This window comes from Bufo bufo, chromosome 6 (genome assembly GCF_905171765.1).
Source record: "Bufo bufo chromosome 6, aBufBuf1.1, whole genome shotgun sequence".
NCBI lineage: Eukaryota > Metazoa > Chordata > Amphibia > Anura > Bufonidae > Bufo > Bufo bufo.
Window position 1 is genome coordinate 5,092,554 of NC_053394.1, and position 26,094 is coordinate 5,118,647.

Sequence of the window (26,094 nt, forward strand, 5' to 3'; positions counted from 1 at the left end):
GCATCCGCAAACGGCGTGCCACCGTTTACTTGGCACTGGCGTCACAAACTATTTCTACCTATACCTGCCCTTGCAGAGAGTCAGCTGTACCAGGTTAGTGTATATTGCACTACATCACCCAGAAACACCTACTACACACAACTTGAGTACACTGCAACTGCTCTTCTATTGTTTTAAGATGGCCGGACCATTGTACAAAACAAGCACTGCTACCTTTTGTCTAACCCATCTCCTCATATTTTTTGAAAATTCACAATGTATTTTATAAATCTTTCTTAAAGAAATATGTTACTCCTCTGGTTTCTTAGAAATCTCCTGGTCCGGTGGAGGTAGAAGGTGAAACAGAATTTGAGGTAAAAAGAATTCTGGATTCCAGAAGGGTTACAATATCTGATTCACTGGAAAGGTTACGGTCCTGAGGAGAGGTTTGGGTATCAGCTGAAGAGGTCCATGTGATTCGGTTAATTAAGCAATTTCATGAGTTACACCCTGACAAACCCGCTTCTATTCTGTCATGGTTACCGCTCTATATAAGTGATGAGAATGTCTGTACAGCGCTGCGGAATATGTCAGTGATATATAAGTGATGAGAATGTCTGTACAGCGCTGTGGAATATGTCAGTGATATATAAGTGATGAGAATGTCTGTACAGCGCTGTGGAATATGTCAGTGATATATATGTGATGAGAATGTCTGTACAGCGCTGTGGAATATGTCAGTGATATATAAGTGATGAGAATGTCTGTACAGCGCTGTGGAATATGTCAGTGATATATAAGGGATGAGAATGTCTGTACAGCGCTGTGGAATATGTCAGTGATATATAAGTGATGAGAATGTCTGTACAGCGCTGTGGAATATGTCAGTGATATATAACTGATGGGAATGTCTGTACAGCGCTGTGGAATATGTCAGTGATATAAAAGTGATGAGAATGTCTGTACAGCGCTGTGGAATATGTCAGTGATATATAAGTGATGAGAATGTCTGTACAGTGCTGTGGAATATGTCAGTGATATATAAGGGATGAGAATGTCTGTACAGCGCTGTGGAATATGTCAGTGATATATAAGTGATGAGAATGTCTGTACAGCGCTGTGGAATATGTCAGTGATATATAAGTGATGAGAATGTCTGTACAGCGCTGTGGAATATGTCAGTGATATATAAGTGATGAGAATGTCTGTACAGCGCTGTGGAATATGTCAGTGATATATAAGTGATGAGAATGTCTGTACAGCGCTGTGGAATATGTCAGTGATATATATGTGATGAGAATGTCTGTACAGCGCTGTGGAATATGTCAGTGATATATAAGGGATGAGAATGTCTGTACAGCGCTGTGGAATATGTCAGTGATATATAAGTGATGAGAATGTCTGTACAGCGCTGTGGAATATGTCAGTGATATATAACTGATGGGAATGTCTGTACAGCGCTGTGGAATATGTCAGTGATATAAAAGTGATGAGAATGTCTGTACAGCGCTGTGGAATATGTCAGTGATATATAAGTGATGAGAATGTCTGTACAGTGCTGTGGAATATGTCAGTGATATATAAGTGATGGGAATGTCTGTACAGCGCTGTGGAATATGTCAGTGATATATAAGTGATGAGAATGTCTGTACAGCGCTGTGGAATATGTCAGTGATATAGAAGTGATGAGAATGTCTGTACAGCTGTCACGAGGGTGTCAAGAGCCACGTCTGACTCCGTTATACCCAGGGTCAGGAAGTCGCAGCGGGTGGCTGCGCGCTCTATGTAGAAAAATAGTGCTGTTTCTTTATGGTAGCTTTCTGGGTTTGCCTTGCAACCCTTTTTGGCTCACTCAGGGATCTGTAGCTTCTCCTCCTCAGCTGTTCCTTGTCCAGCACTCCCAACCTCCTTATATTCCCATCTCCCACTTCTCTGGTTGCCAGATATAGAGCTTCCTGCCTGGACTTCTATACTGACCCACTGGAGCTGTGTAGCTGTGTTCCCTGGTTGTTGTTCCAGAACGTTACCCTCCGGATCCCTGTTGGGCCTTGGTGGTCTGCTGTTGTCGCCCACCTGGGATTATATGTTTGTCTGTATTGTCTGTCCTCTCCTTGGTCTTTTCCTTTTAGTGTCAGTGGTGCGGACTAGTGCTCCCACCGCCCCGTTCACTACATAGGGCTCATCTTAGGGAAAGCCAGGGTTTAGGCACGTGATCGGCGTACGGGTGAGGAACCCGTCTAGGGACGTCAGGGCAGTCAGGTGCCAGCCTCAAGGTGAGTTAGTGGTCACCACCTTTCCCTCTCCCTTGGACAGGGCCTTCCCATTTCCCTCCATTTGCGTGACGCCGGTCATTACAACAGCGCTGTGGAATATGTCAGTGATATATAAGTGATGAGAATGTCTGTACAGCGCTGTGGAATATGTCAGTGATATATAAGGGATGAGAATGTCTGTACAGCGCTGTGGAATATGTCAGTGATATATAAGTGATGGGAATGTCTGTACAGAGCTGTGGAATATGTCAGTGATATATAAGTGATGAGAATGTCTGTACAGTGAATGTCAGTGATATATAAGGGATGAGAATGTCTGTACAGCGCTGTGGAATATGTCAGTGATATATAAGTGATGAGAATGTCTGTACAGCGCTGTGGAATATGTCAGTGATATATAAGGGATGAGAATGTCTGTACAGCGCTGTGGAATATGTCAGTGATATATAAGGGATGAGAATGTCTGTACAGCGCTGTGGAATATGTCAGTGATATATAAGTGATGAGAATGTCTGTACAGCGCTGTGGAATATGTCAGTGATATATAAGGGATGAGAATGTCTGTACAGCGCTGTGGAATATGTCAGTGATATATAAGGGATGAGAATGTCTGTACAACGCTGTGGAATATGTCAGTGATATATAAGGGATGAGAATGTCTGTACAGCGCTGTGGAATATGTCAGTGATATATAAGTGATGAGAAGTCTGTGCAGCGCTGTGGAATATGTCAGTGATATATAAGTGATGACAATGTCTGTACAGCGCTGTGGAATATGTCAGTGATATATAAGTGATGAGAATGTCTGTACAGCGCTGTGGAATATGTCAGTGATATATAAGGGATGAGAATGTCTGTACAGCGCTGTGGAATATGTCAGTGATATATAAGTGATGAGAATGTCTGTACAGCGCTGTGGAATATGTCAGTGATATATAAGTGATGAGAATGTCTGTACAGAGCTGTGGAATATGTCAGTGATATATAAGTGATGAGAATGTCTGTACAGCGCTGTGGAATATGTCAGGGATATATAAGTGATGAGAATGTCTGTACAGCGCTGTGGAATATGACAGTGATATATAAGTGATGAGAATGTCTGTACAGCGCTGTGGAATATGTCAGTGATATATAAGTGATGAGAATGTCTGTACAGAGCTGTGGAATATGTCAGTGATATATAAGTGATGAGAATGTCTGTACAGCGCTGTGGAATATGTCAGTGATATATAAGTGATGAGAATGTCTGTACAGAGCTGTGGAATATGTCAGTGATATATAAGTGATGAGAATGTCTGTACAGCGCTGTGGAATATGTCAGTGATATATAAGTGATGACAATGTCTGTACAGCGCTGTGGAATATGTCAGTGATATATAAGTGATGAGAATGTCTGTACAGCGCTGTGGAATATGTCAGTGATATATAAGGGATGAGAATGTCTGTACAGCGCTGTGGAATATGTCAGGGATATATAAGTGATGAGAATGTCTGTACAGCGCTGTGGAATATGACAGTGATATATAAGTGATGAGAATGTCTGTACAGCGCTGTGGAATATGTCAGTGATATATAAGTGATGAGAATGTCTGTACAGCGCTGTGGAATATGTCAGGGATATATAAGTGATGAGAATGTCTGTACAGCGCTGTGGAATATGTCAGTGATATATAAGTGATGAGAATGTCTGTACAGCGCTGTGGAATATGTCAGTGATATATAAGGGATGAGAATGTCTGTACAGCGCTGTGGAATATGTCAGTGATATATAAGTGATGAGAATGTCTGTACAGCGCTGTGGAATATGTCAGTGATATATAAGTGATGAGAATGTCTGTACAGCGCTGTGGAATATGTCAGTGATATATAAGGGATGAGAATGTCTGTACAGCGCTGTGGAATATGTCAGTGATATATAAGGGATGAGAATGTCTGTACAGCGCTGTGGAATATGTCAGTGATATATAAGTGATGAGAATGTCTGTACAGCGCTGTGGAATATGTCAGCGATATATAAGGGATGAGAATGTCTGTACAGCGCTGTGGAATATGTCAGTGATATATAAGGGATGAGAATATCTGTACAGCGCTGTGAAATATGTCAGTGATATATAGTATTAAGCACGAATATTCGAAAAATTCATTTTTATCTCGAATATCGCCACTTTGAGAATTCGTGAATATTTAGAATATAGTGCTATATATTCGTTTTTGACCCACGCCTGCATTGATCGCATAATATTCGCATATTGCGCGATCATTACCTTGCAGATTTTCGCATAAAAAAAAGAATGTAGAATATTTGACGAATATTCTACAAAATATTAGCGAAATATCATGAATTTGAATATGACCCCTGCCGCTCATCACTAATCCTCAGGCTTCACACAATGGATCTCTCCTACATTGGGTGGAAGCACTTGGGCTAATAGAGATCTGGCACCACCTCCACCCCACCTCTGCACAATTCTCATGCTACTCGGCCTCCACGGGCTCTATGTCTCGTATAGATGTAGCTTTTGTCAGTAGGGATCTGTTACCTTATATTGGAACCAGTGATTATCTGCCTAGAGGCATTTTGGATTATGCCCTCCTCCTCTTGATTTTATCACAGCCATTGACCCCCCCCCCCCCCCCACCCACAAGATGGTGGCGTTTGAAACCGTTATGGCTAGATGTTCTCCCGGTGGAGAGCAGGTGCTACGAGGTTATGGAACACTATTGGACAGAGAACGAGGGGTCTAGAATGGGATGCCTTTAAGTCCGTGATGAGGGGAGCATTACTCCATGCGATAGCGTCACACAGGAATGAACTGCGCATAACACCGACTAAGCTAGAAGTAGCGTTCTCCAACAAGGAGCAGGAATTTCTAAAAGATCCGAGTAGCGAGAAGCTGGGGGATTGGTTGGAAGCGCAGCCTCTGTTCTGTCTACACCTCACCGACTATTCTCAAAAGAAACTACTAACCCACTGGCAAACAGTTTTTTCTAAAGGCGATAAGAATGGTAGGGCTTTGGCATCCTTAGGTCGCTCAGAAACCCCCCAAACAGTGATCGCCAGTGTTATGGCTGACCGCGGTCAATTAGTGGTTGAGCCTCGAGATGTGTGTCGCCAATTTGCTTCTTACTATTCTGCTCTATATGCTTTAAGACTCCAATCACTCCAATCGAGAATTTGTCTCGCTTGCCAATGGATGTTAGGGTTATGTTTGCTTAACCATGGTAAGCCCAAAACCATGGGAGCAGGCAGACCCTCCAACACATAACAGGAGATAGATTCCTGATGGAAATCACCCACTCTTAAATGAATGTCATTCACTACCTGCGACAGGCATTTTTGGGCGAGAGGTGCGGAGTCAATTGCAAAGACAGAAATACAAAGACAGAAATTCTCTAATGCATTAGTAGTCAACCCATGAATGCGTACAAACTCTCCATCAATCAAATTAACTCCTGCCCCACTGTCGATAAAAGCTTCGATTTTCACAGTTTTGGACTCTAGCGCCACCTCAGCTGACAGGAGAAAACGGGTACTACCAGTAAAAGACAAAAGTAGGTTTTCTTGCTCTCCACCCACACTTCCAATAGTATTTGGGGATTAAACTTTTTTTTTCTCTGGTTTACACCTTGATGCTGCAATTCACAAAATGTCCCTTCTTGCCACAACAAAAGCAGACTCCTTTCACATGACGCAAGCTTTTGCCAGTAGTTCCAGGAGTAGCTCCTACTAACTGCATAGGCTCATCACAAGGCGCAACTACCAGTGTCTCTCCACCATAAGTGTCAAAGGAAGCAACACCCTTATTGGACAGTACGTCCTGGAGGTGAGGACCCCTAGATCTCTCCCTCAGGCCTCTATCTAGACGTACAGCAAAGAACATAGCTGCCTCCAAAAACCTGTCCGGGAGAGCCATCTTCGGTTCAGGGCAGGCCTGGAACCAACCACCGGAACCAGCAGCCTGTGGGCTCTGAATTTGCAAAACCATGGCACGGAGGTCTGCTACCTCCAAAGTCAGATTCTGTAGCTGTTCGACCAGTGCAGTCATAGCATCCATAGCTGCACAGATCAGAACTAAAAATGGCGGTATGGGCTCTGGATAATGTAACGGATGTAGTAGGGGAGAACACCAAAAGACAATCAGGAAGGAAGGGGAAAGACACTAGGCCTCACCGCTAGGGAAGGAAAAGGGTCACCACCTATAAAACCCTGCTCCTGGCCCTAACTCCTATCCGTATGGGCATCTCTCGATGGTAGAGATGCCCATACACAGGAACCTAGAAAACCCTGGTGGCCCTCAGATGCCCTAGACTTAATGACAGGGCAGAGACAACCCGCTCCTTCCCTGGTGAAGGAACCAGCGTCTCACTGAGGCCTAGTAAACAACAGAGGGGGGGAATACAAAACACAACAAGCGGAACACTTAACTTCTAAGGATGATCAGGACTTCAACTAGAACCACACTCCAGCTCTTCCAACACCAAATGAAGCTATCCAGAGCAAGGAGTGATGGGTGAAGTCAAACTAAATAGGGGGAGGTAGAGGTCACATGATCCACACCTGACCAGGAGGTGAGGACCTACCAGCAACACACAGACAAAGTGAAACCAAAAGAGGCTGTCAGATCACTAATGAGCAGATAATCTTTCAGACCTTCTCAATGCAGTGTACTCAAGTTGTGCGTAGTAGGTGTTTCTGGGTGTAGTAGTGCAATATACACTAACCTGGTACAGCTGACTCTCTGCAAGGGCAGGTATAGGTAAGGAATAGTTCGTGACGCCAGTGCCAAGTAAACGGTGGCACGCCGTTTGCGGATGCAGGAAATAATTTGAGGAAACGCGGTGTTAAACAGAACTTCAACTTTAGTAGGTTGCAGGCAGAGACAATATTGGAAACGCAGTTCCTCAGCATACAGTCGATTTTGCAATTCGGTCGATGCAGGCAATTCAGTACAGCAGAGTAATTACAGAGTGTAAAACACAGGATTCGCAGCACAGGAGCTAGCACTCTAATTCTGTCTGATCCTGGAATATAGCAATTCTTCACCAAGGCCCATTAACCTAAGTCTGGCTTTATATCCTTGATTATGGCTTTCATAAGTACCTCCTCTGTTTCCTCAATACCTCTGGCTCCTCTGATATTTGCCTCAGTCTCTCCTAGCTTCTGAATGGTTCCTCAGGCTAAGGTATTCCTGCTTCTGCATGTAGGGATTCAGGAGGGAATCTTCTCCTGAACAGCAGGCTTCAGGCCTGGACTGGTCTCAGACATTATCTAATCTCCATCTGTAGATTACAGACACTAGACTCCGTCTCACTTGCACTTCCCTGTCTGGCCTTATATAAACTAGGGCTCCCTAGCTCCCTCTATGGACTAGAACCTGTAATAACACCCCTAGCAGGCCTGTGCATGCAAGTTTCAGTGACAGGGAAATACACACATTACATTGCATTTTACAAAACTGACATACAACAACTTTCCATAATTAAGAAGGGACAACAGCACACCAAGTGACCTTTGGTAGTAACGGGTATTACAACTCCCGTATACTACATACCCCACTGCTTTAAGCTGAGTACGCCCTCGTACTCCATCATGGGTCGCCCAACTGGAATCTCTACCTGAAATAGAAAAAGAGACATGCAGGCATACATATATGCAATTCATCTGCATTTACATCAGGTCCAATTGGCAAAGGTGCAGGGTAGTGACAAGGGGCGTCGTTCTCTTCTCTCAGGATAATGAATGGAACGGGGGCGCTGACCTGGCACAGCGTAACATTATAACCAGGATAGTCCATGACAATGAATAAGTCCATGATAAAACAGTAGAAAACGGTATAAAAGTTCTTGGAGGCTCAAATAACAAACATGAGTCCGTACCCAGGTTATTTCCATATTAAATCACAGAGGCTCTCATGCGGTGGAGTCCATCTCTGGGCACAATACTTTAAAAGAGTAAGAATCTCAGAGGCTCAGGTATCTTTTGAGTCTGTCTCCGGGCACGGTTCCTTAGTATGAAGTTGCACAATAAAATGGACAGCAAAGACAAGTGCTGTAATACTCCTGATCAACCTGAAAAGGGGGTGAAGGGTAAAAGGTGCAACAAAGGAACAGGCACAACTTGGTGTGGGGTAACAAAAGCAGGCAGGAGGTCCTGGAAACAAACGTGGCCTTGCTGACTTTATGATTTCAGTGGTCAACACCTACCACTGGGCCGTGGACAAATTGGCAGCTGCAACAAAGGGCCAGCAACATAGGACTCCTGTCCTGGAAGGGTTAACATCACCTTCTGAAGAAATGAATCAAGGGCCTAGCAGGCTGACTACAGTGGCATATTGTAGCTACTTGGCTCTGCAGGGAGGTATCTTCTGTAGTATTCCTCTACAGGAGGATGGGCCCACATGACTGTATCAGGGGGTAGCTGCAGGGTAAAGGGGCCCCTAATAGGTATTGGCCCCATAGGCCTAGGGGTGAACCCTCTGGTGGGCCGTGCCGGCCCTGGCATAATCACTGCAGGGTGTGACATACTTGGTACCGCCGCAGCAAGCGGTCCGGTGCTCTGGGTGCAGCAATTCACAGCAATCGCGGGTCCGGTCTGGGGCACTGATGGAGCGGTGACAACAGAAGGCGGTCGGCGGGTGGTGACAGGCACCCTTACCTCATCCTTCTTCGGCGGCGTCTGGATCCTGGCGGTGTAGGTCTTACGCAACTCCCGCAACTTCTCCTCCAGCCGGACGATCTGCTCACCAATACTCTCGGTGTCGGAGTCGCTGTTCTCTGCTGGCGCCGCCGGCGCAGGTACAGTCACCGCTGATGCAGACTCGGCCTCTTCAGGTTCTGGACTTGCCTCAGGTCTCCGTCCCATCCGGATGTTCTGGAAGGTAGCACTCAATCCTCTTTGCTGCTCCAGCTCAGATAGTGTCTTCTCCCGACGTGGCAGCTCGGGGGAAGGGTAGGGACTCACCCATTTCTCCAACACGGTTGGCTGCCAGAAGACGTTCGGCCCGATGAAGGAGCTCCGCTCCTGAAAGGCGTGATGGGCCGGCTCTGGAGAGCGTTCCGGTTCTCGCTCGCAGCCAGAGTGGTCTTCTTCTTCTGCCTCCCAATCCTCAGGTCCTCGCTTCGGACGGGTCACAGCAGTCGCATAGGGGCCTCGCAGGCCCTCGGCAGGGGTGTACTCCACTTCCTCTCCCTCGCGGAGGCTGTGCTGGTACGAAGGGAGGTAGTCTCTCTTGACAGACCTTCGATTGACATAGAGGTCTCTGCCAGTAAGATAGTCCTGAATAAACCCGTAGCCACGGGATTTGTCAAACGACAGCACCACTCCCTTTCTCCTTTCCAGGCGGGGTTGGGTGTGCGTGTGTCTTTCATGTATGGTCTTGGTTAGCTCCTCATACACGATCTTTGTCTTGGTATTCCGCTTGATAGCGGCCTCCCGAATCTCCGCCATCAGGGACGACCATTTAAACGATGGCTGAAAAAAGTCCCTCCATGAGCCATAGTAGGGCTCGGGTTCTTTCTCCCTGGTGCGGCAGGCAGGTTGCTCCGGTCCCGGAGCGTAGGCCGGTGGAGCCTCCTCTGGCTCTACACCGGTGTCGGTCATTTTTCCAATCATAGGTGCGGACGCTGCAGCAACACTCTGCTCACAATCCAACATGCTCGATCCTACTGAGGAGAGCGATAGGGTCGCGTCAATTAGAGTAGCCAGCTCCTCCCATTGCACTGGGGAGCCGCCCCCCAGGTATCTCAATATAGGGAAGGCGGTGTCCATGCTGGCAGACATGCAAATGTCCAGATAAGCCGTGGCGCCTGCCCTTGACCTTCTTCCCGCCTTTTCCTCAGAAAGGCGCCAATTTTTCCCGCCTTTTCGGGATGAAGGTGACGCAGCAGTAAATTCAGCCAGCTCAGCGGCCATCTTTAGGTACAAACGCTGTCTGTTCACTGACAGCAAGCAGGAATGTTTAAAGTCCACAAAACCACAATCCAATGCGGCGATTTTCTTCCTCTGGGTAGCGCAACCCTGCACAGCGCTTTTTAGAGGTTTTTGGAACACTTTGGGTACTATTTTCAGTCCACAAAGTCCACTTTCATTAAACAGGAAAATTGTCACTTTGGTCACAGGGCACTTGTATAAGGCACAAAGTACACGCTTCTTGCACTAGAAAGCGTGCGAATCCTGTTCGTGACGCCAAAAGAGAGGTGCAGTGTACTCAAGTTGTGCGTAGTAGGTGTTTCTGGGTGTAGTAGTGCAATATACACTAACCTGGTACAGCTGACTCTCTGCAAGGGCAGGTATAGGTAAGGAATAGTTCGTGACGCCAGTGCCAAGTAAACGGTGGCACGCCGTTTGCGGATGCAGGAAATAATTTGAGGAAACGCGGTGTTAAACAGAACTTCAACTTTAGTAGGTTGCAGGCAGAGACAATATTGGAAACGCAGTTCCTCAGCATACAGTCGATTTTGCAATTCGGTCGATGCAGGCAATTCAGTACAGCAGAGTAATTACAGAGTGTAAAACACAGGATTCGCAGCACAGGAGCTAGCACTCTAATTCTGTCTGATCCTGGAATATAGCAATTCTTCACCAAGGCCCATTAACCTAAGTCTGGCTTTATATCCTTGATTATGGCTTTCATAAGTACCTCCTCTGTTTCCTCAATACCTCTGGCTCCTCTGATATTTGCCTCAGTCTCTCCTAGCTTCTGAATGGTTCCTCAGGCTAAGGTATTCCTGCTTCTGCATGTAGGGATTCAGGAGGGAATCTTCTCCTGAACAGCAGGCTTCAGGCCTGGACTGGTCTCAGACATTATCTAATCTCCATCTGTAGATTACAGACACTAGACTCCGTCTCACTTGCACTTCCCTGTCTGGCCTTATATAAACTAGGGCTCCCTAGCTCCCTCTATGGACTAGAACCTGTAATAACACCCCTAGCAGGCCTGTGCATGCAAGTTTCAGTGACAGGGAAATACACACATTACATTGCATTTTACAAAACTGACATACAACAACTTTCCATAATTAAGAAGGGACAACAGCACACCAAGTGACCTTTGGTAGTAACGGGTATTACAACTCCCGTATACTACATCAAACCTGTCACCGGTGTGACATCGTCTCTGTAGTGGGAGTGGACCAGTCGGGGTTTATGCCAGGGAAAACCACTGACATAAACCTGAGACGTTTGTACACTAATCTCCAGGTATAACATGACAATAGGGGTATGAGGGTCCGAGCGTCATTAGATAATGAAAAAGCGTTTGACTCAGTGGAGTGGGACTTTATGTGCGCTACGCTAAAATGGATGCGTTTCCCCCAGAACTTCCTTCGCTGGTTGCAACTACTTTATAAGTCCTCAACAGCCAGGGTCAAGGTAAATGGATATGTCTCGAACTCTTCTCCCCTTGGAAGGGGCACCAGACAGGGTAGCCCTCTTCCCCCCCTACTCTTTGCACTGTGAATGGAGCCCTTGTCCCTACTCATTTCTTCTAACTCATGTATAGAAGGCTGGGAGGTGGTGGGTATAACCGAGAAACTTTCCCTTTACATGTTGGTATAATAGGTGTCTTAGAATGCATTACCCTGAGCTCACCACTAGGGGGAGACAATGCCTCCCATATATATAATTCAGCTCAGGCCTAGTCAGTGAGTCTCTAGCCAGTCAGGTTCCAGATCAGTTGCAATCTGCAATCTGCAATCTGCAGCTCTCAGACAGATTTCAGCCCAGAGCTGAAGTGCTCCATTTATTCAGAAAATACTAAAGAAAGAGACCCCCAAAGGGTTATGGCCATTTTCTACTAGTGCCTTAGGACCTTTGGATTTCCAAGTGAAGGAGTCACCAGCCTCCGGCAACTTCACCAGCCTGAGCCGGGATCACCAGGACCAGCCCTGAGGTCCTCTATCAGTGAGGCTACGATTTCATGACATTTAGTAGTTAGAGAGGGACATTTCCACCTGCAGCAGTGTCACCTCTGTACCAGGAGACTGTTTGACACTTTGGATGTACTGTTATCAGGAGTCATCTTCAGTAAAGTTCTACCCTGGATTTCACCCTGCTTGTCTCAGTCTCAAGTTCCTCAATTAACACTATGGTAAATGGTTGTACCTCCATACAAAAAGGTACTGGCGTCCCGACTACAAGGGACCTTGCCACTGGCACATTAATACAGTCCACCAAGGACATCTGAAACCACCATCTGGCCAGTGCCCCTTACACCAGAGTGTGCCCCCGAGAATCCTTGTGCCGTTCTCCTCATCAGTTATGCGAGCCGCCCAGGGACGACGTAACCGTGAGTAACCAGAACTGTACTTACCTCGGCCCACCTACTGCTCACACATAAGGTCTGGCATACCGCATTAGGCCTCTTGCACACGAACATTGTGCGTCCGTTCCATGCAGTGGGGGCCGCAATTTGCGATCCCCAATGCACGGGCAACGTCCATGCGGCGGCCAGGACAGATTGAGACCCATTCAACTTGAATGGGTCCGTGATCCGTCCGCCAAAAAATAGAACAAGTTACATTTTTTTGCGGTGCGGCGGCACGGACAGAAACACCACAGAAGTGCTCCATAGTGCTTCCGCGGGGTTCCGATCCATGCTTCCGTTCCGCATCTCTGTGATTGTCGACCCATTCACGTGAACTCCACTGAAAGTCAACGGAGGACGGATCCATTTTCTATTGTGTCAGAGAAAACGGATCCGTCCCCGTTGACTTGCATTGTGGGTCATGTTTTGCTCCGCATCCCAGGACGGAAAGCAAACCGCAGCACGCTGCTCTCCGGTATGAGGACGGAACGGAATGCCTTTTTTAGCGCTCCGTTCGGTTCCGTTCCGTTTTGTCCCCATTGACAATGAATGGGGACAAAACTGAAGTGTTTTTGTTCCGGTGTTCAGACCCTATGACGGATCTCAATACCGTAAAATAGAAACGCTAGTGTGAAAGTCGCCTTAGACGTCTGTAACAGAACCCCCCAAAGATCCGAGCCCTATTCCCAGCAGCAGTGAGCGTGATGGCTTTCCATACCTCCCCCACAGTGACCTGCTCGGTGTCCCCACACTTGCCTTATGTCTCAGATAAGATGGCACCTGGACCTCTGTTGTATCTGCAGCGATTCCACCAGACGGGGACACCGTGAAAACCAATAACTTTCCAGATGGAGAAAGATTCTCCACAGGAACAGCGAATTGGAAGGATCCAGAGAGGCCTGCAGAAGATGAGAGAACATAGAAGCTGGACGGACGAGGGCCCCGAGGACACATCAGGCGCCGGCAGATAAGAGGACTTACCGTCTGCCTTCTTCACCGTCTTCTGGCCTCCAAGGACTATCCCGGTATTGACGAGGCCCTGAAAGAGAAGGGAACGAGAATGGAGACAAGTGGAAGATGTCCTGACGACCCGCGCCGTCCACAGAGCTGCCAGTATAATGACAGGTCCTAGAACTTCATCATACACATCGCCACATCTCTGCTTGCTATCAGGGAATAGAAATAGTGGAGCCATTTAGAGCCCCATAACTACTTCTAATGTGTGCGTCATCTCTTCTCTACAGCATTATTCCTGTGCTGGAGCATTATAACACCATGTGCCATTATAGGATTAATTCAGAGTATATGATGACTGCACTGTGACATCACTGTGTGCATTATCCCTGTACTGTGACATCACTGTGTGTATTATCCCTGTACTGTGACATCACCGTGTTTATTATCCCTGTACTGTGACATCACTGTGTGCATTATCCCTGTACTGTGACATCACTGTGTTTATTATCTCTGTACTGTGACATCACTGTGTGTATTATCTCTGTACTGTGACATCACTGTGTGTATTATCTCTGTACTGTGACATCACTGTGTGTATTATCTCTGTACTGTGACATCACTGTGTGTATTATCTCTGTACTGTGACATCACTGTGTGTATTATCTCTGTACTGTGACATCACTGTGTTTATTATCTCTGTACTGTGACATCACTGTGTGTATTATCTCTGTACTGTGACATCACTGTGTGTATTATCCCTGTACTGTGACATCACTGTGTGTATTATCCCTGTACTGTGACATCACTGTGTTTATTATCCCTGTACTGTGACATCACTGTGTGTATTATCCCTGTACTGTGACATCACTGTGTGTATTATCTCTGTGCTGTGACATCACTGTGTGTATTATCTCTGTACTGTGACATCACTGTGTGTATTATCTCTGTACTGTGACATCACTGTGTGTATTATCTCTGTACTGTGACATCACTGTGTTTATGATCTCTGTACTGTGACATCACTGTGTGTATTATCCCTGTACTGTGACATCACTGTGTTTATTATCCCTGTACTGTGACATCACTCTGTGTATTATCCCTGTACTGTGACATCACTGTGTGTATTATCTCTGTACTGTGACATCACTATGTTTATTATCCCTGTACTGTGACATCACTGTGTGTATTATCCCTGTACTGTGACATCACTGTGTGTATTATCCCTGTACTGTGACATCACTGTGTGTATTATCTCTGTACTGTGACATCACTGTGTGTATTATCTCTGTACTGTGACATCACTGTGTTTATTATCTCTGTACTGTGACATCACTGTGTATTATCTCTGTACTGTGACATCACTGTGTGTATTATCTCTGTACTGTGACATCACTGTGTGTATTATCTCTGTACTGTGACATGACTGTGTTTATTATCCCTGTACTGTGACATCACTGTGTGTATTATCTCTGTACTGTGACATCACTGTGTGTATTATCTCTGTACTGTGACATCACTGTGTGTATTATCTCTGTACTGTGACATCACTGTGTGTATTATCTCTGTACTGTGACATCACTGTGTGTATTATCTCTGTACTGTGACATGACTGTGTTTATTATCCCTGTACTGTGACATCACTGTGTGTATTATCTCTGTACTGTGACATCACTGTGTGTATTATCTCTGTACTGTGACATCACTGTGTGTATTATCTCTGTACTGTGACATCACTGTGTTTATGATCTCTGTACTGTGACATCACTGTGTGTATTATCCCTGTACTGTGACATCACTGTGTGTATTATCTCTGTACTGTGACATCACTGTGTGTATTATCTCTGTACTGTGACATCACTATGTTTATTATCCCTGTACTGTGACATCACTGTGTGTATTATCCCTGTACTGTGACATCACTGTGTGTATTATCCCTGTACTGTGACATCACTGTGTATTATCTCTGTACTGTGACATCACTGTGTTTATTATCCCTGTACTGTGACATCACTGTGTGTATTATCTCTGTACTGTGACATCACTGTGTTTATTATCTCTGTACTGTGACATCACTGTCTTTATTATCCCTGTACTGTGACATCACTGTGTGTATTATCTCTGTACTGTGACATCACTGTGTGTATTATCTCTGTACTGTGACATCACTGTGTGTATTATCTCTGTACTGTGACATCACTGTGTTTATTATCCCTGTACTGTGACATCACTGTGTATTATCTCTGTACTGTGACATCACTGTGTTTATTATCTCTGTACTGTGACATCACTGTGTGTATTATCCCTGTACTGTGACATCACTGTGTTTATTATCCCTGTACTGTGACATCACTGTGTGTATTATCTCTGTACTGTGACATCACTGTGTGCATTATCCCTGTACTGTGACATCACTGTGTGTATTATCTCTGTACTGTGACATCACTATGTTTATTATCCCTGTACTGTGACATCACTGTGTGTATTATCCCTGTACTGTGACATCACTGTGTGTATTATCTCTGTACTGTGACATCACTGTGTGTATTATCTCTGTACTGTGACATCACTGTGTTTATTATCCCTGTACTGTGACATCACTGTGTGTATTATCTCTGTACTGTGACATCACTGTGTTTATTATCCCTGTACTGTGACATCACTGTGTTTATTATCTCTGTACTGTGACATCACTATGTGTATTATCTCTGTACTGTGACATCACTGTGTGCATTATCCCTGTACTGTGACATCACTGTGTGTATTATCCCTGTACTGTGACATCACTGTGTGTATTATCCCTGTACTGTGACATCACTGTGTTTATTATCCCTGTACTGTGACATCACTGTGTGTATTATCCCTGTACTGTGACATCACTATGTGTATTATCCCTGTACTGTGACATCACTGTGTGTATTCTCTGTACTGTGACATCACTGTGTGTATTATCCCTGTACTGTGACATCACTGTGTTTATTATCCCTGTACTGTGACATCACTGTGTGTATTATCCCTGTACTGTGACATCACTGTGTTTATTATCCCTGTACTGTGACATCACTGTGTTTATTATCCCTGTACTGTGACATCACTGTGTGTATTATCCCTGTACTGTGACATCACTATGTGTATTATCCCTGTACTGTGACATCACTGTGTCTATTATCCCTGTACTGTGACATCACTGTGTTTATTATCCCTGTACTGTGACATCACTATGTGTATTATCCCTGTACTGTGACATCACTGTGTGTATTCCCTGTACTGTGACATCACTGTGTGTATTCTCTGTACTGTGACATCACTGTGTGTATTATCCCTGTACTGTGACATCACTGTGTTTATTATCCCTGTACTGTGACATCACTGTGTGTATTATCTCTGTACTGTGACATCACTGTGTTTATTATCCCTGTACTGTGACATCACTGTGTTTATTATCTCTGTACTGTGACATCACTGTGTGTATTATCCCTGTACTGTGACATCACTGTGTGTATTATCTCTGTACTGTGACATCACTGTGTGTATTATCCCTGTACTGTGACATCACTGTGTGTATTATCCCTGTACTGTGACATCACTGTGTTTATTATCCCTGTACTGTGACATCACTGTGTTTATTATCCCTGTACTGTGACATCACTGTGTGTATTCCCTGTACTGTGACATCACTGTGTGTATTCTCTGTACTGTGACATCACTGTGTGTATTATCTCTGTACTGTGACATCACTATGTTTATTATCCCTGTACTGTGACATCACTGTGTGTATTATCCCTGTACTGTGACATCACTGTGTGTATTATCCCTGTACTGTGACATCACTGTGTGTATTATCCCTGTACTGTGACATCACTGTGTTTATTATCCCTGTACTGTGACATCACTGTGTGTATTATCCCTGTACTGTGACATCACTGTGTTTATTATCTCTGTACTGTGACATCACTGTGTGTATTATCTCTGTACTGTGACATCACTGTGTTTATTATCTCTGTACTGTGACATCACTGTGTTTATTATCCCTGTACTGTGACATCACTGTTTATTATCCCTGTACTGTGACATCACTGTGTGTATTATCCCTGTACTGTGACATCACTATGTGTATTATCCCTGTACTGTGACATCACTGTGTGTATTCTCTGTACTGTGACATCACTGTGTGTATTATCCCTGTACTGTGACATCACTGTGTTTATTATCCCTGTACTGTGACATCACTGTGTGTATTATCCCTGTACTGTGACATCACTGTTTATTATCCCTGTACTGTGACATCACTGTGTGTATTATCCCTGTACTGTGACATCACTATGTGTATTATCCCTGTACTGTGACATCACTGTGTGTATTCTCTGTACTGTGACATCACTGTGTGTATTATCCCTGTACTGTGACATCACTGTGTTTATTATCCCTGTACTGTGACATCACTGTGTGTATTATCCCTGTACTGTGACATCACTGTGTTTATTATCTCTGTACTGTGACATCACTGTGTTTATTATCCCTGTACTGTGACATCACTGTGTTTATTATCCCTGTACTGTGACATCACTGTGTGTATTATCCCTGTACTGTGACATCACTGTGTGTATTATCCCTGTACTGTGACATCACTGTGTGTATTCTCTGTACTGTGACATCACTGTGTTTATTATCCCTGTACTGTGACATCACTGTGTTTATTATCCCTGTACTGTGACATCACTATGTGTATTATCCCTGTACTGTGACATCACTGTGTGTATTCCCTGTACTGTGACATCACTGTGTGTATTCTCTGTACTGTGACATCACTGTGTGTATTATCCCTGTACTGTGACATCACTGTGTTTATTATCCCTGTACTGTGACATCACTGTGTGTATTATCTCTGTACTGTGACATCACTGTGTTTATTATCCCTGTACTGTGACATCACTGTGTTTATTATCTCTGTACTGTGACATCACTATGTGTATTATCTCTGTACTGTGACATCACTGTGTGCATTATCCCTGTACTGTGACATCACTGTGTGTATTATCTCTGTACTGTGACATCACTGTGTGTATTATCTCTGTACTGTGACATCACTGTGTGTATTATCTCTGTACTGTGACATCACTGTGTGTATTATCTCTGTACTGTGACATCACTGTGTTTATTATCCCTGTACTGTGACATCACTGTGTGTATTATCCCTGTACTGTGACATCACTGTGTTTATTATCTCTGTACTGTGACATGACTGTGTGTATTATCCCTGTACTGTGACATCACTGTGTATTATCCCTGTACTGTGACATCACTGTGTTTATTATCCCTGTACTGTGACATCACTGTGTGTATTATCCCTGTACTGTGACATCACTATGTGTATTATCCCTGTACTGTGACATCACTGTGTGTATTCTCTGTACTGTGACATCACTGTGTGTATTATCCCTGTACTGTGACATCACTGTGTTTATTATCCCTGTACTGTGACATCACTATGTGTATTATCCCTGTACTGTGACATCACTGTGTGTATTCCCTGTACTGTGACATCACTGTGTGTATTCTCTGTACTGTGACATCACTGTGTGTATTATCCCTGTACTGTGACATCACTGTGTTTATTATCCCTGTACTGTGACATCACTGTGTGTATTATCTCTGTACTGTGACATCACTGTGTTTATTATCCCTGTACTGTGACATCACTGTGTTTATTATCTCTGTACTGTGACATCACTATGTGTATTATCTCTGTACTGTGACATCACTGTGTGCATTATCCCTGTACTGTGACATCACTGTGTGTATTATCTCTGTACTGTGACATCACTGTGTGTATTATCCCTGTACTGTGACATCACTGTGTGTATTATCCCTGTACTGTGACATCACTGTGTTTATTATCCCTGTACTGTGACATCACTGTGTGTATTATCTCTGTACTGTGACATCACTGTGTTTATTATCTCTGTACTGTGACATCACTGTGTGTATTATCTCTGTACTGTGACATCACTGTGTTTATTATCTCTGTACTGTGACATCACTGTGTTTATTATCCCTGTACTGTGACATCACTGTGTATTATCCCTGTACTGTGACATCACTGTGTTTATTATCCCTGTACTGTGACATCACTGTGTGTATTATCTCTGTACTGTGACATCACTGTGTTTATTATCTCTGTACTGTGACATCACTGTGTGTATTATCCCTGTACTGTGACATCACTGTGTTTATTATCCCTGTACTGTGACATCACTGTGTATTATCCCTGTACTGTGACATCACTGTGTTTATTATCCCTGTACTGTGACATCACTGTGTGTATTATCTCTGTACTGTGACATCACTGTGTTTATTATCCCTGTACTGTGACATCACTGTGTTTATTATCTATATATTTGTATTTAACTGCCGCAGGATACGCTGTGTCCTCAGCCTGAATAAGGTGGTAGACTGCCACTGAAATGTGTAGCTGTTTTTATTAGTCTTTTAATGTTTTTATACAACAGACATCTACCTCAAAGTATCCATGACATCACTCTGTGTTGTGTTACTATCTTAAGGAAGTTAAAATTAAGGAAGTTAAAAATGCTCACAAGCTGAACTTGCTCCATGAAGGTGGTCATGACAGAGTGGGGCCCTTTCAAGTTTTGCTGTTTGGGGCCCCATGGTCACTCCTGTCCCTGTTTGAGATGCTGAGGTCTAGTTGTCAGAGCTATAAGTGACTCTGCTGTGTAAGACATGAGCACTTCTCTCACCAGATAAAAGAACTCGATGTTCTCCCCCTCTTGGTCCTCTATGGTGTAGTCCACAGTCACTATGACCTTCTCCTGAGGCTGTGCTGAGCTCTTCACCGGGCGGATATGCACTGAGCTTTTGGTCACTGAATATATGTCATCTAGGTAGAGATAGGCTTTGCCGTGGCGGACGGACAGTGTATTAGAGTTGTAGGGTTCATCTTCCTCATCTGTCGTAGCCTGAAAAAGTCAAAAAGTAACAAAAATATTCATCACAGCGCCCCCTGTATCACTAGAGCACATTACATGCTGGGACTGTTGTTGAGTAAAAAATAAAGACCTGAGGAGGGACTACGGGACTTACCTTGTACTTGTCCCTCATTCCTACCTCCTAGACTTCCCTCAGTGTGACCTGCACCTACGTATAAACTTCCCTTATCACAAGGCTTCTCCAGTCTTACACCTTTCTACAACCCCCTCCCTCATCCTTGTCCATGGGCCTCCCAAACAAAACAAGTTGCCAAAAAGTCTCTTCTGTGGCCAGCTTATCTATAACATGTTTTTCAGCAAACTAAGTGGTGGACAGGTGACCGTAGGGTGAGACCCCTGCAGCGCCCCCTGAATGGTATGATCCACTGTAGGTCGGGTATATAGATTAGAACTGGATTTCCTCTAGACTTACCCGTAATGAAACCGATTCTTTCCCCCATTGGGAAGTAGACAGCTGGAATGAGACCTCCCCTGCTGAGTCAGTCACATATGTCTCATTCGTGGTCCCTCCTTTCTCTGGAATGCTGAGATGAACCTTTTCACCAGCGAGTCGCTTTCCATCATAGGACTCCAGCACCAACTGAGGTTGAGAAAATGGTTGCAGAAGGAAAATGCTTTGATATTAAACAGATCACAAACTCTCCTCCTGCGAGACCCCCAGTAATCAGCTGTGATCTGTGGGGGAGCCTGGCAGGAAGTGTTCGATTTCCCTGCAGTGCCCCCATAGGAGAAGTGAAGCATTACACTGTGTCATGTCAATGGGTTATCTGTGTAATGCAGGATGACTCCTCCAGAGGCGCTCCGCTCACCTTTCCTCTATACGGGGCTCCGGGCTGGTAATACCGCTTTGCATTTTGAAATGACAGCTTGGTGACCTGGGACTGGATGCTGATGACCACGATGGGAGCACTGATCGTCACCTCTGAGAATATGGAAGAAGAAAAACCTCTGTGAAAGGACTGAAACCCAACCGATGACATCAGCTAAGGCGACATGGACAGATGCCCCCAACTACCTGCCCTCAGATCCCCCACTGCGGGCTCAGTACCAGTCCGATCCTCTGATTGTATAATGGACCATTCTGAAACGTTCTAATGCACCGCTCCTTAGGCTGAGGCCACAGACACGGCTGCATCTCATGGCCGAATGTCTAATGCTGACGGTTTTCCAGCTGAAAGAGTTGTTTCCAAAAAGATCATCCGGTCAGTGAGCAATCAATTAAAAAACAGCTATGGCTGCATTGCGTCCATGTCACCGCCACCGCGTATGACCTCAGTCTGATGGTATGAGAACACTCTTGAGCCTAGCAGCTGTGTGAGCAGGACTAGGTCAGAATTTTCAGCATTTGACAGCAAGCAGAGTTATATGACGAGGAATCTTCACACTTTATCACAGACAGCAGCTTTATTGACGTAGGACTGAACAGCCCCTGATCTCCTCCACCTGTGCGAGGATCACAAAAAGCCTGAGGCTCCACCACTGAGACACTCAGAAGACAACAGGTCTCCTGACTCCTGGCCGATGGCGTCTTGTCATCTACACCTTGTGTGAACTCGTGTCTTCATCTGCATCAATGTCCACAACTATCGCTCAGGATGTATATTCAGGATGTGGGTTTGTCCCTTTATATGATGGGTGACCTCCTCTCGAACATCGCGGACACTCTATACAGTGAACAAAGTCTTTTTTACTTTCCTCACATTGAGGCACAATATGATGGTTACTGTCACTTTAAGTGGTTGCTTTCACTTTGATTGCTGCATAGTGCTTGGTGGTTGGGTTGTGTAACTCCCCAGAGTGGCATTACCACTTCTGCACCCCTTTAGTGTCTCCTATGGTTAACCTCATGTCATCTTGTGTAATACGTCCAAACACTGTGCATTTCCTATTTCTATGCAACAGTATATGTTCATGTAATGTACCTGGTTAACCAGTAGGTGGCAGCAAAAATGGCAGAGCTACAGTTAGAGTTAATAGAACCCTTCTTTCCATTCTAACCCTCTCTCTAAGCAGGGGAGGGACTAGTTAGTTAGAGTCAGTTCAGTTTACCCCCTACCACGGACGTGCCTTGTCTAGGCCAGCTAGAGCACCTTCAGCTCTGCTGGATGTGGAGGCCACAGCTTGGAGCCTCTGAATCCAGGAGGAAAAGTTCCCTGGATTAAGCTAGAGTCACACTACACAGAGAGAAGTTGCAGCATCCTGCAGAAGCAAAGTTATACCTAAAGCTTGTCAGTACAGCAGAGCCAGAGAGTAACAGACGTAGCAGAAAGGAGTTTGCCTGCCACCGTTTTAATGCTAAAGCCTGCTGGGAACCAAGACAGAATCTGTAAATCGTTTGGAGAAACGTTTGTTGAAAGTAAAGCTGTTATTGAACTTCATCACAGGGTCTGGACTCAATTTATTCTTCATCCCCAAGTTATCTACCCCCTTTGTCTGCTTCGGACGACAACGCCTGGGGTTCCAGCGTATCCAGGTAGGAGCACCATGACACATGCACAAAACATTAAGGGACATTATAGGCCACCCTATACCACTCGGCCATTCCTACCCCTGGGTACCATCTACTACATCACTAAAAAGGGGCCCTGTGCCCTTGTTGCTTCACTGCAACTGGCGTCACGAATATTTCTTATAAAAGGGACCCCTGGTCGCTGTTGGGCATCGCAGTTGCTTTCACTTTGATTGCTGCACAGTGCTCGGTAGTTGCTGTAAATTTAGTTTGTGCACAGTGCTTGGTGGTTGCTGTCACTTTGGTGCACAGTGCTTGGTGGTTGCTGTCATATTGATTGGTGCACAGTGCTTGATGGTTGCTTTCACTTTGGTGCACAGTGCTTCGTGGTTGCTGTCACTTTGATTGGTGCACAGTGCTTCGTGGTTGCTGTCACTTTGATTGGTGCACAGTGCTTGATAGTTGCTGCCCCTTTGATTGGTGCACAGTGCTTGGTAGTTACTGTCACTTTGATTGTTGCACTGTGCTTAATAGTTGCTGTCCCTTTGATTGGTGCTGAGAGCTTACGGTTCACCAGCCCTTTCCTGATGCACAAGGGAGGTGCCCAGACTGTGGAATACAGCAGCAATGTACAGTACAACATAATAGACAAAGCACAGCTTTTATTTCCAATAATCTACTCTTCCGCAGCTCCAGCAGCACCCCTCAACATGTTCTTTGACCACTGCAGTCCCAGCACAACATAAAGTCACATGGCAGAGAAAAGCACCAATAACCATCACAAAAAGCACACAAACTTAACATTATTTCCTAAGCGGAGAAGTGATAAGTCCTTGTACTCCCCCCCCCCCCCCCTAAATGTAATTACCGGTAGATTTCATTTAAGGGAATCCCTACAATAGTCATGCCGAGGAGTCGTAGGACTGTTGATCACTAGAGATGAGTGAACTTTATATTTTGAAGTTCGTGTTCGGGTTGGGTATATGGTGAATTGCGTTATGGATTCCATTACCACGGACCATAACGCTATTCCATGACGAAATGCATAATACAATTCAGCATATACCCCAACCCGAACACAAACTTCAAAATATAAAGTTCGCTCATCCCTACTGATCACTAATGATGAGACTCGTTACCTGTCCCTTCTTCTTCCAGTGACGCCTCCACCTCAAGTTGTCTCGCGTAGTCTGAATCTCGCAGACGGAACTGAGACAAGTTCACCATGGACTGCAGTTTGCCAGAGCGGTCAATCTGTGAAGAGAAGTGTCCATGTCAGGAGTACAGAGTCTGTCCAAGAACTGACTGATGTGGATCCATCAACAGCGCACAGTTATTATTTACATGTTTTCCAGTATGGAGAGGCTGTGACACTGGTGACATGACCCAGTAACCGGACTGAGCACGGCCTTCATAGTAGTCACACGTCAGGGCTTTTGTGTCCTCTGACTGGAGCTCATATACCCTCAACCAGTTACAGGGGAAATATGAAGAGTTAAAGTTTATACATTGGTGCGGACACAAAAATCCCCCCAATTTATATTTGTAAATAGGCAATGGTTCTTTAAGCAAAAAGAGCAAAAAAAGACACAACTATCACATTATTAATCTAAAAAAAAAAAAAAGTTGACCTTTACATGGAAAAAATTATTCAAAATGGCCTGAGCATTAAGATGCCGAAAAACCCCACGGGGATTGTCCTGAGTTACTAAGTCAGTGACATCTGGGCATTTACCGGATGTTCCCCCAGTAACACCAGCTGACAGGATGGACCCTCTCTAGTAAGGACCCTCCTCAGTCTGATTTCTCAGGGGACCCTCAGTCTTAAAAAAGGGTCGTCCATTCCAGTCAACTCCTTCTGCTGTATGTGTCCAATGTGCCTTTGGATTCCTTTGGCTTTGGGCCTGACCTTCATCCTCCTTACCTTGGCACTTTCAGTATAGCAGAGGTCTTCTTTCTTGTCATTTTCTACCATTGTTCTCCACCAGTAATATCTTGGTCTCTTCTTTTGACACATTTTAAAGGTCACATTTCCTTGCACTTTTTCTCCATATGTATATCTATAACACAGAAGGAAAAGAAGGAAGGTCCCAACTATCACACAAATGGATGAACATAATGAAGGTAGTCCTGCCATGAAGACCCAACACAAGAAAGATTCCCGGGGAACAAAACTATGTAGAACAAGGATTAAATAGAGATAAGAATCTGGAGATAAGAATCCGACTGACTAGAATTCAAAAAGTACAACTTACTTGCCCAACACAGACATGGAGACCTCTTTATCTAAGATCGAGATGGATCTTGGAACTTCCATATTCACCTCATATTTTGGAAGGACTGAGGAGAGACACAAGACAGAAGCTCAGCGGAAACCTTTGATGAACTGGTCATCACATTATAAAATAAAACCCATTCATGGTAAAGAATCATAAGAGAAGGTAATAAAGGCCTTCATTTTTTATTAAAATGTTCTTCGAGATTTTTCCATTATATGATCTTCTGTGTTCTTTCAAGTGAAAGTCAACACAGGAATAAATTAGACCCTATCTGGGAAAGGATTTAACAATACGCAATCGCATAGCTACAGGCTAATATCCTTTTCTTGTCCCAGATGATAAAATGTAACTTTTAAAGGGGAATTGACTGCATTAAAATAGACCCGAGGGCCGGAAATATGTCCCAAAAATTGGCCCAGAAAGAGAGTCGCTGGATTTGGACACTGGGGACCCTTCGTCTCTTGGGTCTCAAGGAGAACCTGGGTTTCGCTGCGTTTCTTTGATCATCCAGACCACTACTGTGGACCACTTGTTTTTAATTATAGATTTTTTTTAATGTTTTTCTCCTCTTTCTCGCCTTTCTAGGTTACAATACTCCTTGTAATGGTCTTCGGCCATTTGAAACAGAAGACCCCTTTATCTTTGTCAAGAGTGGAATACTTCCTCGTCTTTTTAACAGGATCCGGTTGCATTGTCGCATCAAGACTTTGTTGTTTTGTTGTGTGTTGTCCTGACCCCCATTTGCACAATCCTTTTAGTTTTTGACTTCTTCCTTATCCATTACTCTTCATCATTCCATACATGTATTTTCCAACGTTTTTAAATAATTAAATAATATATCACTAGTGG

At 44.6% G+C, this 26,094-nt stretch overlaps 1 protein-coding gene across 2 annotated transcripts in view; it reads right to left on the minus strand.

Annotated features, from left to right (window-relative positions):
• LOC121005278 (alpha-2-macroglobulin-like protein 1) overlaps window positions 1-26,094 on the minus strand; it is a 234,254-nt gene that overhangs the window by 189,102 nt on the left and 19,058 nt on the right. For both annotated transcript variants that reach the window (XM_040437916.1, XM_040437917.1), the window contains exons 7-14: window positions 25,222-25,306; window positions 24,891-25,026; window positions 24,106-24,220; window positions 21,327-21,439; window positions 20,930-21,097; window positions 20,269-20,487; window positions 13,538-13,595; window positions 13,313-13,455 (exon numbers count right to left, since the gene is read on the minus strand). In XM_040437916.1, coding sequence (XP_040293850.1) covers window positions 13,313-13,455; window positions 13,538-13,595; window positions 20,269-20,487; window positions 20,930-21,097; window positions 21,327-21,439; window positions 24,106-24,220; window positions 24,891-25,026; window positions 25,222-25,306 — 1,037 coding nt within the window. The remainder of the gene's footprint in view (window positions 1-13,312; window positions 13,456-13,537; window positions 13,596-20,268; window positions 20,488-20,929; window positions 21,098-21,326; window positions 21,440-24,105; window positions 24,221-24,890; window positions 25,027-25,221; window positions 25,307-26,094) is intronic.